The 13,406-nt window shown below is 41.5% G+C and overlaps 1 protein-coding gene across 4 annotated transcripts in view; it reads left to right on the plus strand.

Moving 5' to 3' along the window:
* The window catches only part of NPAT (nuclear protein, coactivator of histone transcription), a 309,386-nt gene that overhangs the window by 24,945 nt on the left and 271,035 nt on the right, over positions 1-13,406 (plus strand). For all 4 annotated transcript variants that reach the window (XM_086935232.1, XM_086935233.1, XM_086935235.1 and 1 more), the window contains exons 2-5: positions 1,145-1,263; positions 3,467-3,527; positions 9,156-9,228; positions 10,783-10,823. In XM_086935232.1, the coding sequence (XP_086791358.1) occupies positions 1,145-1,263; positions 3,467-3,527; positions 9,156-9,228; positions 10,783-10,823 (294 nt within the window). The remainder of the gene's footprint in view (positions 1-1,144; positions 1,264-3,466; positions 3,528-9,155; positions 9,229-10,782; positions 10,824-13,406) is intronic.

The raw sequence follows: 13,406 nt of genomic DNA on the forward strand, positions 1-13,406 counted from the left end.
TATTACTCTATTTATTTTCATTGCTATATTTGTCATTCACACATGTCTGTTTTACCAGTCCAACTGATACCCTATCTCTCTTCATGTAAAGCGCTCTGATACCCACTAAGGTCATGTTCGCACTATACAAAACATCATATATAAATAAGTAGCTTCTTGCCCCCACACGTCCCAGCACTGTGTTAAAATGAGGAGATCGTGTACCATTTGTAGAGTGCGTGGTACACAGCACAGTTTCTTTTTGTGCCTTTACATTGAGCATGTATTTTGGAACTTCATCTTTCTACTTTGCATTATGTAACATAATTGCTGAATGATTATCGCTAAGTGATCAAATGAATATAACTTATAAAAAACATTTGTTCATACAAATTGTCTAAAATCGGATGTATAATGCTTGTACTGTTACATGGAAAAAAGATGAGTATCTGACTGTTTATCCAAAATAGATTATAGATCATCAAAAACAAAGAAAATTGTTTAGTGATACATATATCCAATTTGAGAGACAGTGAAGTGGCTTTGATCGCAGATGGATCTTCATGGAATCGTGTCGTGTCTACGGGCGTTTCTACGATCCAAATGCCTTCATCAGCAATGCCTTTACAATTACAAAGCAAAGTATGGAATATTCAGCTCCGGTAACTGTAATCCGATATGTAGGGAGAGGGATTGGAAATGGTAATGCGATCAGCTAGTTCAAACTTAAATATTTCTTGTGGGGTGAAGTGACCAATCGGAGGAAGAAAACTCCACTTAACCAGGTGATAAAGGAATGGAGATAATCTATATGTGAACCAATCTTGTGAAGTTAGGATGGAACAAATCTTTTCAATAATGGTAGCCCCCAGCTGCTGTTACGTTAAGGTCTTGTATACATGACTACTATCTCTCACAATATATGCAGGAGAGTAAACCGTCTGGAAACATTTCTGCATTCCGCTTCACATAACCGCCTATTCAAAGTCCATTTTAACATCAAAAGTCTGCAAGAAGGCATCAACTTACACATTCGGGGTTGATTTCTCCAGAGGGTGATATTTTATAGAAGTGACAAGTGAACTTAAGCATAGAAAACGTTCTTTATTATGTAATAGAATTGTCAATGAAAATAAACATTTTACCTTATTTATTTGACATTCAGGATATTTGCAACAGGAAAAGCTTGCTTCTACATGCAGTGCTTTTATAGCCGAAAGCCCAGACCTAAAGGAATATGCAGAGCACTATACAGACGAGGGGTTTGTGCCTGGTTGTTTACTGGTAAGGAATTTGTTAATTATGACATGTATCCAATGAATGCTGATGATTTTGAACGATTTTATTGAATTTTGTGCCTCCTTTTAAGAATGCACACTTTCTCTGTCCTGTTTCCTACAATGTGAGCAGTTAATGTCAGTTTTGTTGTCTGCTACAGTTCTTTTCAGCAGTTCCAGTCCTGGCACTGGATGTACCTAGGGTTGGGTGCTTTTATGATAAAGCAATTTGACCACTAAATTATTGTTTTTCTTTTGAAGAAGCCTAAAGCATCCAGGTTATTTGATTGCTCAAATTTGTAAAGAGATAGCAGTGGCATTTTCATGTCTCACTTCTATACTTTTTTCTAGCCGTTATTGGTTTGGATTGTCTTTTAATATTTCTATACTTGGAATTCAGAGGGGCATACTGTGAATTTTGTGTATGGATGCTCACTTAGTATTGCTCAAATTCACTTCAGGTGTATTAACCTCTAGGCATCACCCTTCAACCTCCTTGTATAGAAACGATCCCATCAAATCACTGCTGTTGTATATTTTTATTTCAGTAGCTCCTTACAAGTAAGTCTGGGCGGTGAACTCCGCTCCGGTCATGGAGTTTGCAGAGTTTTCCACACTCTATGTTACGCGGAGTTCCGAAAAACTCCGCTTCGCGTAGCAGAGTTTTTTTTCCTTGTTCGATTTCATCAACGTCAAGTTGGCGAATAAGGAAAATCCACCTCCCTGCGAGATTTTTCCTTTTTCGCAATTGTCAACATCAAGTTGGTGAGCGCGAGTGTGGAAAATCAACCTCCCGAGATTTCTGAACGCGGGCGGTCAGATTTCTCATTGCGAGTGATCGCATATGCCCTTGACTGCTCGTGTTCAGAAACCGTCCGTTCGCGTTGAGAAAGCTGCTGCCCTGGTAAAAATCTACTTGAGCGGCAGAAAGGAAGCAGCGCCCGCACGTGCTGTGCATGGTGCCGTTCGTAATGATTGCACAGTGCGGAGAAGCACCTGGCACTGAAAATCACTCCAAACGTCCTTTATTTAACGCACTCCGCCGCTTGCAGAGTTCCGCATAGCAGAACTCCACAAACTCCACACAGGCTTAGTTACAAGCCAGTTGTCTGTGAGCAAGTAGAGGGCTGCCTCTAAATTCTCCTTGTCCCTTTCATGATTGATGGTGCATTCTACCCCTCCCGATTCTCTTTCGAAGTCTAACAGAATATATGTTATGAACCATAGACAGCGCTCATCAACTCTGCCTTGACTGCACAAGATAGTACTAGGTTCTCCCTCGTCATGTGGGCAAGCGACAGGTTAAGTATTGGAACTTGGGATTTAAAGTGTTCTCCTTCCACCACTCATACTGTAAGTGCTGTGATATATGGAGTGTGCCCTTCCGCTGGATTGTGGCGTTTCCCGAAGCGTGGACTTTGCTTAGAAGAATGAAGCTTCCTTTCTCGCTGTGCTTGTCCTTCAACCCTTGTCCTCATTCCTGCCTTCCTCCGTGTCGGTGCCTTACTGCATCGCTACCACACGCCAGTGTCTCGAACTTCCAGGGTCACGACATCTGTGTCTTGCTGGCCTCTTGTTCCTACTACAGCGAACAAGAATTGTGTAAAAAATGTCAACACAGATGTAGGCGTTTGCAAATATTGTGGCACCACATACTGCAATTTAGAGACAACGATGCATATGCACTCTCTCACCCTCGAGGGATGTGCCAATGCGTAGCTACTAGAATATACGTATAAGTGTCAAAAAGACTCTTGCCTGTCAAAATGGGATATGCATAAACAGGGGTACCAATACATAACAAGCATTGGCAATGCCAATAGATCGCACCTATGGGAGATCTGTTGGCTTTGCAATGTTACTTAGCCATGTTGCAACATGTCTGAAAGTAAAGAAAAAAGGCTCCATAACACAGCCAGCTTTGACTGTGTCGTAGCACTTTTTTTTCCTTTTAATTACAGCCATGCTGTACTGAAGCCAACGCTGCTGTACAGTATGGCTAAAAAACACTGACAAAGCCAATAGAAGTTGCATAGGTGATACATATTCCCTTTGCCAACGCTTGTTTATTTAGTTGTCTCCTTATTGTTGATTCAGAGACTTATCCTTGTATGATTATACACTTCTACTTTTTTGTGGTTTTAAGTGTGCGATTTGTAACAAAACGTACAACTGTTTATATGTGATAACTTTATCTGTTATATTTTCAGTCATTATTTGGAAAAAACTTGACGACAATTCTTAATGAGTATGTTTCCATGAAAGCAAAAGGTAAGCCTAATTGTTAAAAAAAATTCATACTGTTCTCCCTCTGTATGTCTGTAAATTATTTAAACTTTTAATGATGCTGAAATGTTAGTTTCTATATTACGATTTCTAAGTTCTACAACACTATAATTTTTACAATGCATTTCATGTGCGAGACGTGGAGCGTGTGTCCTCTTGTGTAGGTTTAAAAGATCTACGTTTATTTACCTTTTACAAATTCTGCATGAGGTTTGCTTCCCATTTTAGGTTTTGCCTGCCTGAATGGTGCCACCTAGCTATGTCTTGAGTCGAATCTTTCATTGTTAGTTTGTCAAGACGACTCCTCACTTGTTTTCATGGAAACCAGACTACCGTATTGCTATGTGGGTGAGGGGCGGGGGATAGTGAGGGTAAGTGTGTAAAAATATTACAGCCGCTGGATCCTATGGAGCTCACCTCCAGAGATGAACGAATTCATGTCAAATTGTTAGCTATTTTTTATGTGTAATTTTGTAAATACCATGAATTCAAGATTCTGTGCCTCATTGTTAGTACAACATGCGTGCAAGCCGGTTACCATTCCATTTGCTTCACAAGCCCCCCAAAAATGACAAATATGCTGCATTTGTATATTTTTTTTTTAATCGCATTACAACGCATTTATGCAATGACCACCAAAATAATTGTAAGCAATGACTAGCAGAACTGATAAGGGAAATAAACACTTTGAACAATTACTGATTGCTGCATTATTAAGTCCTGGGAATGGAGCCGCAATGGAAAATTTAATTCACTGCCCCATAGATACACAAAGTCCTGTCTCGGAGGTGGTCACAACTCCCTGTGACAGGAAATCTATTGTTCTGCCTTCCCCTGCTGGAGCTCAGCTCATCAGCAGTAGGGCAGAATCAGCAGCAACACTAGCTTGCTGACAGACCTGAAAGGCTGTTATCGGGAGTACAAGGGAGTTCCCTGAGGAGCCCCCCATTACTTAGGATCATACTTCCAGTACCGCAATTGGTGTTGGGGTGTGATTCCAAAATGTTGGAAAACAAACATGACCAGGTTCGATGCATCTATCATATAGTTGGACATCTCGTAATGAATGATGTTCACTATATATCTTAAAATGGCTGACCACACTTGCAAAGCCTGGAGACTCGACTCTGGGGTTTGTAGGGGTGTTCTGCTCATTCAAGGGCAATTGTGGATGTACCAAAGTACTTACAAAAACTAATTTAGGGGAGAAAGCACAGATGCTGGGGGTCCTGATTAGCAGCAACAAAGCAGACTAAGCCAAAAACATACTGACACCAGGCACAAAGAAGGGGTAACCATGCTAGATAGATCCTACCTCCTACAGATTGCCTGTTTTGAGCATCAGAATCATGGTTGCTATGCATAGGTCTTTTGGGAGAATGCCATCTGCCTTGACCTTCAGGAACGTGTTACAGAGCGATTATATTTGCTTACTTGTGAAGTCTTTATAGTATTCTATGGAGAACCCATTTGGTCCCAGGGCCTATCCCAGATTGGAGATCCTTAATCACCTCTCTTATATCTCCTTCCTCAATTTCCACCTCCAACCCATACTGATACTCCCTGAATTAAGTTGTGGGAAACAGTATCCTTCCGGAATGTTCAGAGCCCCTCGTCCTGTACTGCAATTGTGCTTCTTTATTCATTGCTGTAGTATTCAGCAAAAGCTGCTGCATCATCATTAGCTCCTGCTATTTTGGCATCACCTTGTCCATTCAACACTGTGACGCATCTGTTCCCCTGGTATAGTCTATCAAACCAGTCCAGTAACTACTTGCATGCCTTATTCCCTGCGTCATAAAGTCGTTTGTGCATGGTTAGATATTGGTTTTGTGCCTCACTATAGGTCACGGTATTCCATTTGTTTATGTTTTAGTTGATACTCTACTGGTTTGTCTGTGGTACAGAGTTTCTCCAGTGTCGGTATTTCTTTGTATGTCTGTTCCATCTCTCTTCGGTCTGAGATTTCTTTGGCTGCTTTATAAGCTTCTCATACCAGAGACTCAACCGGGATACTGTTTTCAGTGAAATATATCTCTGTGGCTTCCGTCTTTCAGCATTTCTTCCCTATCTTTAATGATCCAAGGACCTAGCCTCCATCCACTCCCAATTTTATTCTCTTAACCCCAAAATTCTACCCATAGTGGGTAATGATCTGATATGCCTCTGGCCCGACAAATGAGCAGCCTTGACTTTGCTTAGTGTATATCTATAAGTAGTAAAGTGATCTATATGTGAATGGCAGTGATGGACCATTGACTGGAACAAGTATCTTTCGTGTGGATACTGGATCCTCCAAATATCTGTTAGTTCAAAAGCCTGCAAGAATTTTGTGAACTTGGTACCTGTCTCTCTGCCCACTTTGGGAACTGTCCACGTCGATTGACCGTGTAAGGTTCAAGTTGCCTCCCATCACCAAAGTTCTGTCTTGGATCTGCATCAGCAGAGGTCGTATCTTTGCAACTACTCGCTATTCCTCAAACCAATCCCATGTTTCTTGCGGTGTCTGTAAGTTCAATATCTTGTGTTCGGCCATTACTCCCAGTTTTGTTAGGAACTTCATCATATATTTGAATTCTAATGTTTCTCAGTTGTCTTTTGACTGGCTCAAAACGTAGTCATTGTTTTTGGACCAGAAGAGTAAAGTACGATAAGATACGGATTGACACTTTTTCAAAGTGGAGTTGACCCTGTTTTCTAGCCTCCTGGATGATAACATCCCTGCCCTGCGGGCAATGATAACTCTCATGCTTGGGGAGGTGGGGCAGAAGCATTGGCGCTGTGTGAGCTCTTTCCGCAGAAAAAACATTGGAAAGTCCTTAAGGTATAAGTGTATTTAGGACCCAATGTTCTGCAAGGAGCTGTACACTTGGTCCCTCCATTCTACTACTTACACCTACCATTCTTATATTTTCCTTATGGATCTCCTATTAGAGTCCTCCAGTATTGCCCGTGCCATTTCATTGTCTTTCTGAAGTTTGGTAACACCTCTGTGAAGGATTTTTATCTCAAACTGAAACTTTGATGTGGAAAATACGTTTGTGCTTACTTGATCACAGATTTTACGCACATCTGAACTGAACAGGTTGACCTCGACATTAACAGCAATGATTTTTCACTCAAGTGTGGTTGTTTGTTGTTGTTTACTATAGTAATTATGTTCCTTAATGCATGCTCTGGTTCCTGTGTGTCATTTGATCACTAACATATCTGCTAAATCGCTCCTTTTCCTCCATCTCCCCAACCAGAAGTTGTGCTCTGGAAAAAAAGGCATACTCGTCTATCTTAGTTTGTTGCTTTTTTTCCAGGCCCATTTTGTATGATTTCAGGCTCTGTATCGCCACCATGGGTGGCTTCGATGTATTCCCTACTATGATTTTGGTGGCCCTCCGCACTGCACCCCACCAGCTAAAACGGGGTGTTCGTCCGCCAGGCTGAATGCAAGGGCAGGCTCAGTTTGTTAACCCCAGCCTGATCGGTCAGGGTGCTCTTTACTATTTCACCATCTTGTGAAATTGTAGTTCGTCCAGTGGGTGGTTACTGTAATACAAATTATCTTTATTCCATGAAGAGATCACTGAGAGAGGTCTGTTTGAGTGTCGCATATATAAGAACCTTTGAAACAACGTACACAATAAAAAGGAGATTGGTACACAAATTGGAAACCCTTTTTTCTTCTGGGCCTTTGATTTTGCTTATAGATGCTTTCTGGTGCACCTTATTGTGTGTTTATCCCCGAAAATGGTCCTGTCCTTTCCCTGAACACCCCAAGGGTCGATTGGTTACCCGGGATGCTGGTAGTGGCTTCTACTATGTGAGTCTGCTTTTTTCACCACAGTGGTGCTGATAATAATACACCATGAGCCCCTCTTGCCGATGTCGCAACCCTGCACTTTACCATTTTCTGCAGTGCATTGTATGAGAATTGTGGGCTCTAAAGTGATTATGGAAGTCCTCCAGAAATCATTCTTCCCTTGTCTGGGATGTAATAGTATGCTATACTGCTCATCCATTTTGTTGCATCATTTACATTTCTCATACATTCCGTGCAGTCGAAGAGTATTGACTGTATTGAATTAATAACCATACTTTGCTTAGCTAGCAATGCAGCTATTGTTACAAATTTATGTCCGAGCCACTCAAATTCAAAAACATTTGTTAAGGGCATCTTTATTTATCCTTTCTTTTAGCAGGGTGTGTAAAATTGTTTGAGAGCTTTGGGAAATTTTTAGATGTAATGGAAATGTTGAGAAATTAAGCTTTTGGGGCTAAAGTGGTTTGCCAGCATCTTGTTTTCATTGAGATACTACTACACATAAAAACAAACAGGAGAGTGGTTCTAGGAGAAATTGTTTCTTGCCCAGATTTTTCCATGTATATCAGTCTCCTGCACGTGGAAATTATGTAGAATTGCATAATGTGATAATTTGCAAGTTTTCACAAATGTTGCATAGAGTGAACATAGGAAATTTTGCAAATTTCATGGGCTTAGTTTAAAATTTCTGGCCTGGCTTAAGGCCATCCCTGAAGATCGCAGGCAGCTTCCTTCCCAAAATCAAGCAGTAGCCATGCATAGAGTAGAAAATCCTTTTCCTTTTCCACTTGGGCCTTAATGATCAGTATGCTTGTATATATTATGCAAGGTATAATGTAGCTTCTACGTACATTTGATAAGATATCAGTCTTCTGTTAAAATCAATACTGTTTCAGTAAAGCAGCTGGCATTAAGCTATTACTCTAACAACATTTCTTTGCGTGTTCTCTTTCTCATGTACTCGTAACAGGTATCGTTTCTAGGTGTCTCGTCACACGTAGTAGTTTGTATATATATTTTTTTGCAGTGACTTGCATCCGACTGCTGATACCTTGTAGTAGTGGAAGCATTAGTTGGCATAAGGAAGTCCCTCCCATCTAATTCTAATGAGTTGCTCATATTTCAGGATAACCATAGTGTACTTTACAGTATCTAGTGCATCATGTGAATTTCCAAATTTTGTTTGGGGGAATTAGGTCAAGATGTCTGCACCCCTTGAATTTTTATTGTGGCAATCATTAAGCGCACATGGGATCAGTGCATGTACTGCATACAATATTTTACTTTAGTCACTAGGTCATTTTTCTGTGCTGCTAGACCTTCTGGGTGGTGTGGTACCATAGCTCCGTCAGGATCACCTCAGGTGCCCGCCTCTCTTGTTAACTTCAGTATCATTGTAGTGCACTTGATGGAAAACCTACCAGTATTACTAGAGCATTAGCCAAGCAGGACTTTTGCCCTTGATGTAGTACCAAGACTACTACCTACAATTTGTAGCAGATAAGGGACAATGTTAATGAACTTGTCCCTTCCTATGCAGCCTTCTAGGTATGTTACTTCTCAAGTGAGCTAAAAACAGAAATAATAATCACTGTCTATTGAGTTATATCTATTCATCCTTCCTGACCTCTTTTCTCAGTTTTTCTTTTCTTTCCGTTTTGTTTCATCACTAGCTCCCCCAAAATATCACTAGATATTCCACTCCTCCAAATATTGTGAAAGGCTGTGCTACCTTGATTTGAACATGTTGTTTCAAATCTGTAATATGAATACTTAAGATATCAATCTTTGTCTTTCAGAAACAACGAGTGAAGTTCCAGCAATGGTATCATCGCTATGGAAGAAACTGGAATACACAATTTCTCAAATTAGGTAATCAATATCTGTGGCATTTTTTTGAACATTACATTCGGCAATTCAGTGTTACCTTTATAATAAAGTGAATATTTATAATGTATGATTGAAATGAAATAGCTGTTGTGGTGATACTTGTGTACCAGTATGAACTCAAATTAAGTGCTCCATGGTCAGCCCTTGCTCTGAAGAGGAGAAAATGCAGAGTGTAGTATTCTATTGGTGGGTTGAGATTTTATTCTTCTAGTGCGAGTACTTCGAGTGGGAGGATGTGAAATTGCATTCACAAGATAAGGAGGTCTGGCATAAATTTTCTTCCTGTCCCATTATTTTTAGGTTTGGAGTCTGATTCCCTACGAGTTAGCAAGAAAAAAGGGACAAACAGACTAACCAAAAATTACTGTTATGGTGATTCCAGTACTCTTTCTGTCCTGGGCGGTATTGCTGTCCCTCTAACAATTTTTTTCTTTGGCAAGATCACGCTACGTGCTCAAGAGCTAATGTGGCTTCTTTAAGTTAAAGATGTGTGGTTTTCTCTTCAGAATTCCCTCTTGTTTGGTTAGAATATTGACCGGCCTTAAATGTGGTATACCTGAGCATCTATGAGTTTTATATTGTGGGTCTTTGAATGAAACACTTTTTAGTTAAATGTATAGCATGATTAAGGTTAGGAGTGTGATCTTGGAATCTGTGAATGTGGAACCATATTGTAGTGCAGTTCTCTAAAGTCCCTCAAAAAATGAAGGGGATTTCTTTACTTGCATGTCTTTTTAGAATGGGAGTGTGAGATTTCCTTCATTTGAGGTTACACTGTAAAAAACAGAAAGCATTATGGTCCAGATTTGGGGCTATATCTTCAAATACATTCAAACCAAATGTTTTCTTCCCCAAGTCTAATCCCCTAATGTTATTATTAGAACTTTTTTCCTTCAGTGTAGTCTAATAAGGTGGTTCTCAGACTGATATTAAAATTATAGATTTAAAACGGTATGCTAACTATGATTACCTGCGGTTTCTAGATAAATGCTTTTAAAACTGTACAGAGAGAATCTGAGCATGAGTCTATACCTCTGCTTGCATGGCAAATATGAATTCAATATGGTTTTACTAATGTTATCAAAATATTGTGCACAGAGTGGGTGTGGCCAGTGTAAAGCTTAAAACTATGTTTTTAACCAGGTATTGAATTTCTGATCGTTGAAATGGCCTCAAACCAGAAGAACATTTTTGGGGCATCTCCCCATGTACGTAGTTTGTATTTAAGGAATCCAAACTATTTTATTAGGATTAGGCATATAGTGTAGCATGCCATTAATTAATTGGGATGTTTTTCTTCACCTGTCCTCTCAAAGAAATCTTAATGCTCATAGAAAACTGGGTCCTTCACCCCGGGTAGCATAGGTGAAATTTGGTTAATGTTTGTAAAGCAACGTAGTCTGTACTGCAGTGATATATATCTTCTGTGTTGCTTTTAAAGAAATGATTGCTCAATTTACGTTTTTAGGATGGAGTCATTTATTAGTGTGTACTTATTTTGAGTTCTATGCTTAAGCCTTTTGTCTTTTTTTGTAGGATCATGCAAAATTCTGCTTCATTTTCTGCTCATCAAAGAAGTGAGTTATTTCTGAATCTAACGTGGTTATCTATGTGATCTCACCACCTTGCTACAAGCATCCAATGTACACTTTCACATGTACGCTGATGACACCCAACTTTATCTCAAATTACAATCCCCCAATGACATCTTGCTCCTGAACTCAACGATCAGATGCACCCAATCCTGGCTTGCCGATAATCACCTCAAACTCAATGCCCTGAAAACAGAGTTCCTTCTGATCTGACCTCCAGCGAAGATCTCCACCACTCAAATTTGGCTTAAACACCTAACCGCACTCAATGTCCAACCCACCATCCTGGACTCAGCAAAATCTTTAGGCATAACACTCAACACCAATCTCAACATGCAGCAACATATCAGCAAGGCAACAAAGGGTGCGAACTTCCAGATCAATACTCTGAGGAAACTTAAACCCTTCCTCCCAGCCAAAGACTTCCAAACCGCAGTACAAGCACTAGTCATCCCTCGAATTGAATACGGCAGCACCGCCCTCTGCGGACTCGCCCTAACTACAACCGCACCACTAAGAGCTTCTCTAAACACTGCAGCGAGACTCATCACTGGTTCAAAAAAGCACTCCCCTATCACCCCTGACTTGAAATCTCTGAATTGGCTGCCTTTTGAAGCCAGAATACATCTGAAAATCGCCTGCATGACACACAAGGCGGTACACCTAAACTCACCCGGCTACCTCGCTCAGAAACTGACAATCTCTGGCGGAGCTTGAAACACTAGAGGCACAAACAATCTCCTGCTGAAACCTCGAAGATTCCGGAAGGAAAAAGATATAAGCGCTCCTTCTCAGGAATGGCGCCTAGGATCTGGAACTCACTCCCTCCCGAAACCAGGCTTATCTCTTCCACTACACTCTTTAAAAAAGAAGTAAAAGCTATCCTCATGGCTAAATACACTTGAACTATTATCTCGAACTCTGTTTATACTCTGCACTGATTTGTTCTACATGTTTGACCCCTTCGCTTATTTGTATGAGTTGTCTTACTGCTCACATGATTGGCTTTGCAGCCACCTATTTGTACTGTTTGATCTATTGATTTATCTGTATGACTATGCTCCATCATGTACTCCTCTATGTAAAGCGCTCTGATATCTGCGAAGATCTTGTCTGCGCTATATAAAACTTTCAAAATAAAATAAATAAATATACATACATTTGCCTACCCCCTGCTGGGTGACACTGCATGAACGGCTCAATTAACTTCACTTATTAAACTCTCTTCCCCCTATTGTGTTACTCTCAAGTTTTTTAGGGTCACATCTGATAGATCCTCTGAGGCCCAACCGTCAGATGCTGTTATTTTGGAGAACAGCAGTACTGACGGGTGTTTCTCACTCAGCCCTTATTGAGTTAAGCTCAAGTAAAATGGACGGTGTAGGGAGAAACCTGTCCGAATCTGTCATTCAACTGTGGTATATTTGGAGCACCTCCCTACAACAAGTCTGATGAATAGAAAAAGCTCAAGACAAAGAAGTTGACATTTTCTCGGCTTCTCCATTCAAATGCTGTGCTTTCAGGCCTTACTCCGGCACTCCACTGGTGGAGCCAGCGTCTTGACCTGCTATGTGAAACCCTGGGTTCCCAAGAGCTAGGATGGTTCCCGGCCAACGTAAAGAATAGTACGATGCCATATTTGGCTCACCGACTCCCTCTGGTGCACCTCTGGGCCTCACGGAACTGCAAGATGCCCAAGCTGGGTTACTGCCAGAGACCCCCCTCCCCCCTGCATCCCCCCCCCCCCAAACGCCAGCTGGGCCTTCTGGATCCACCGTCTGACGCAGACTGACACTGCACCGGGTACCATTTTCACCCCTTTTCCCCTTAGGCGGTGTCCCCGATGATACCAATAGCGCTGCTCGATGACGAGCACATAATCATCACCAACTCTGAGCCAGTACCACCCCAGCACTGTTTGACATTGATGCCTGTGCCATCCAAGCCCTACCAGCCTCTGGACTCTCACCCCTAGATAGACACTTCCTTTCTGAAGGGATAGATGAGAAGGAAGGGTTTGATCCTATGGAACAGACCTTGATCCACCAGAAAGCTGGTACAAGGAACTGGGTGCCGCCAGTGGTCTGGACATTACCCCTGGCTCTAGCATGCTTTCCCCTCCTGGACGGGTTGCGGAGGAAGGCACATCCTTTGCCACGTGATACTGTCACCAGTCAAGGTCGAGACCAATGTTTTGACAGATTTGCTTCACCCAGGATCGGGTTCAGCTAGACCCTTGCTCCCTTTCACTGAAGCCTGCATCGAAGTTCTCCTGGGGGGGCTGGGCCACACCTTGCACAGAGGCTTCTGTGCACTGTATGATTATCCTAACTCATCGTCCCGCCCCAAGAGACCCATCCTTCCTCTCCCAACACACCTCCTCTGAGAGCCTAATTGTGCTGGACTCAACAGCCAATGTCTGTCATAGTGCATTCGCTTCCACTTCACTGGACATGAATGCAAGAGCCTTGACACCTTTCGAAAGTACATTTTTTTTTCTTCCTAATTCGTAGCTTCGCTGTCAGTGAACATCGCATGCCTCTTGCGCTGTTATTCCCATGCGTTGTG

Source organism: Lissotriton vulgaris, chromosome 8 (genome assembly GCF_964263255.1).
Source record: "Lissotriton vulgaris chromosome 8, aLisVul1.2, whole genome shotgun sequence".
Classification (NCBI taxonomy): Eukaryota; Metazoa; Chordata; class Amphibia; order Caudata; family Salamandridae; genus Lissotriton; species Lissotriton vulgaris.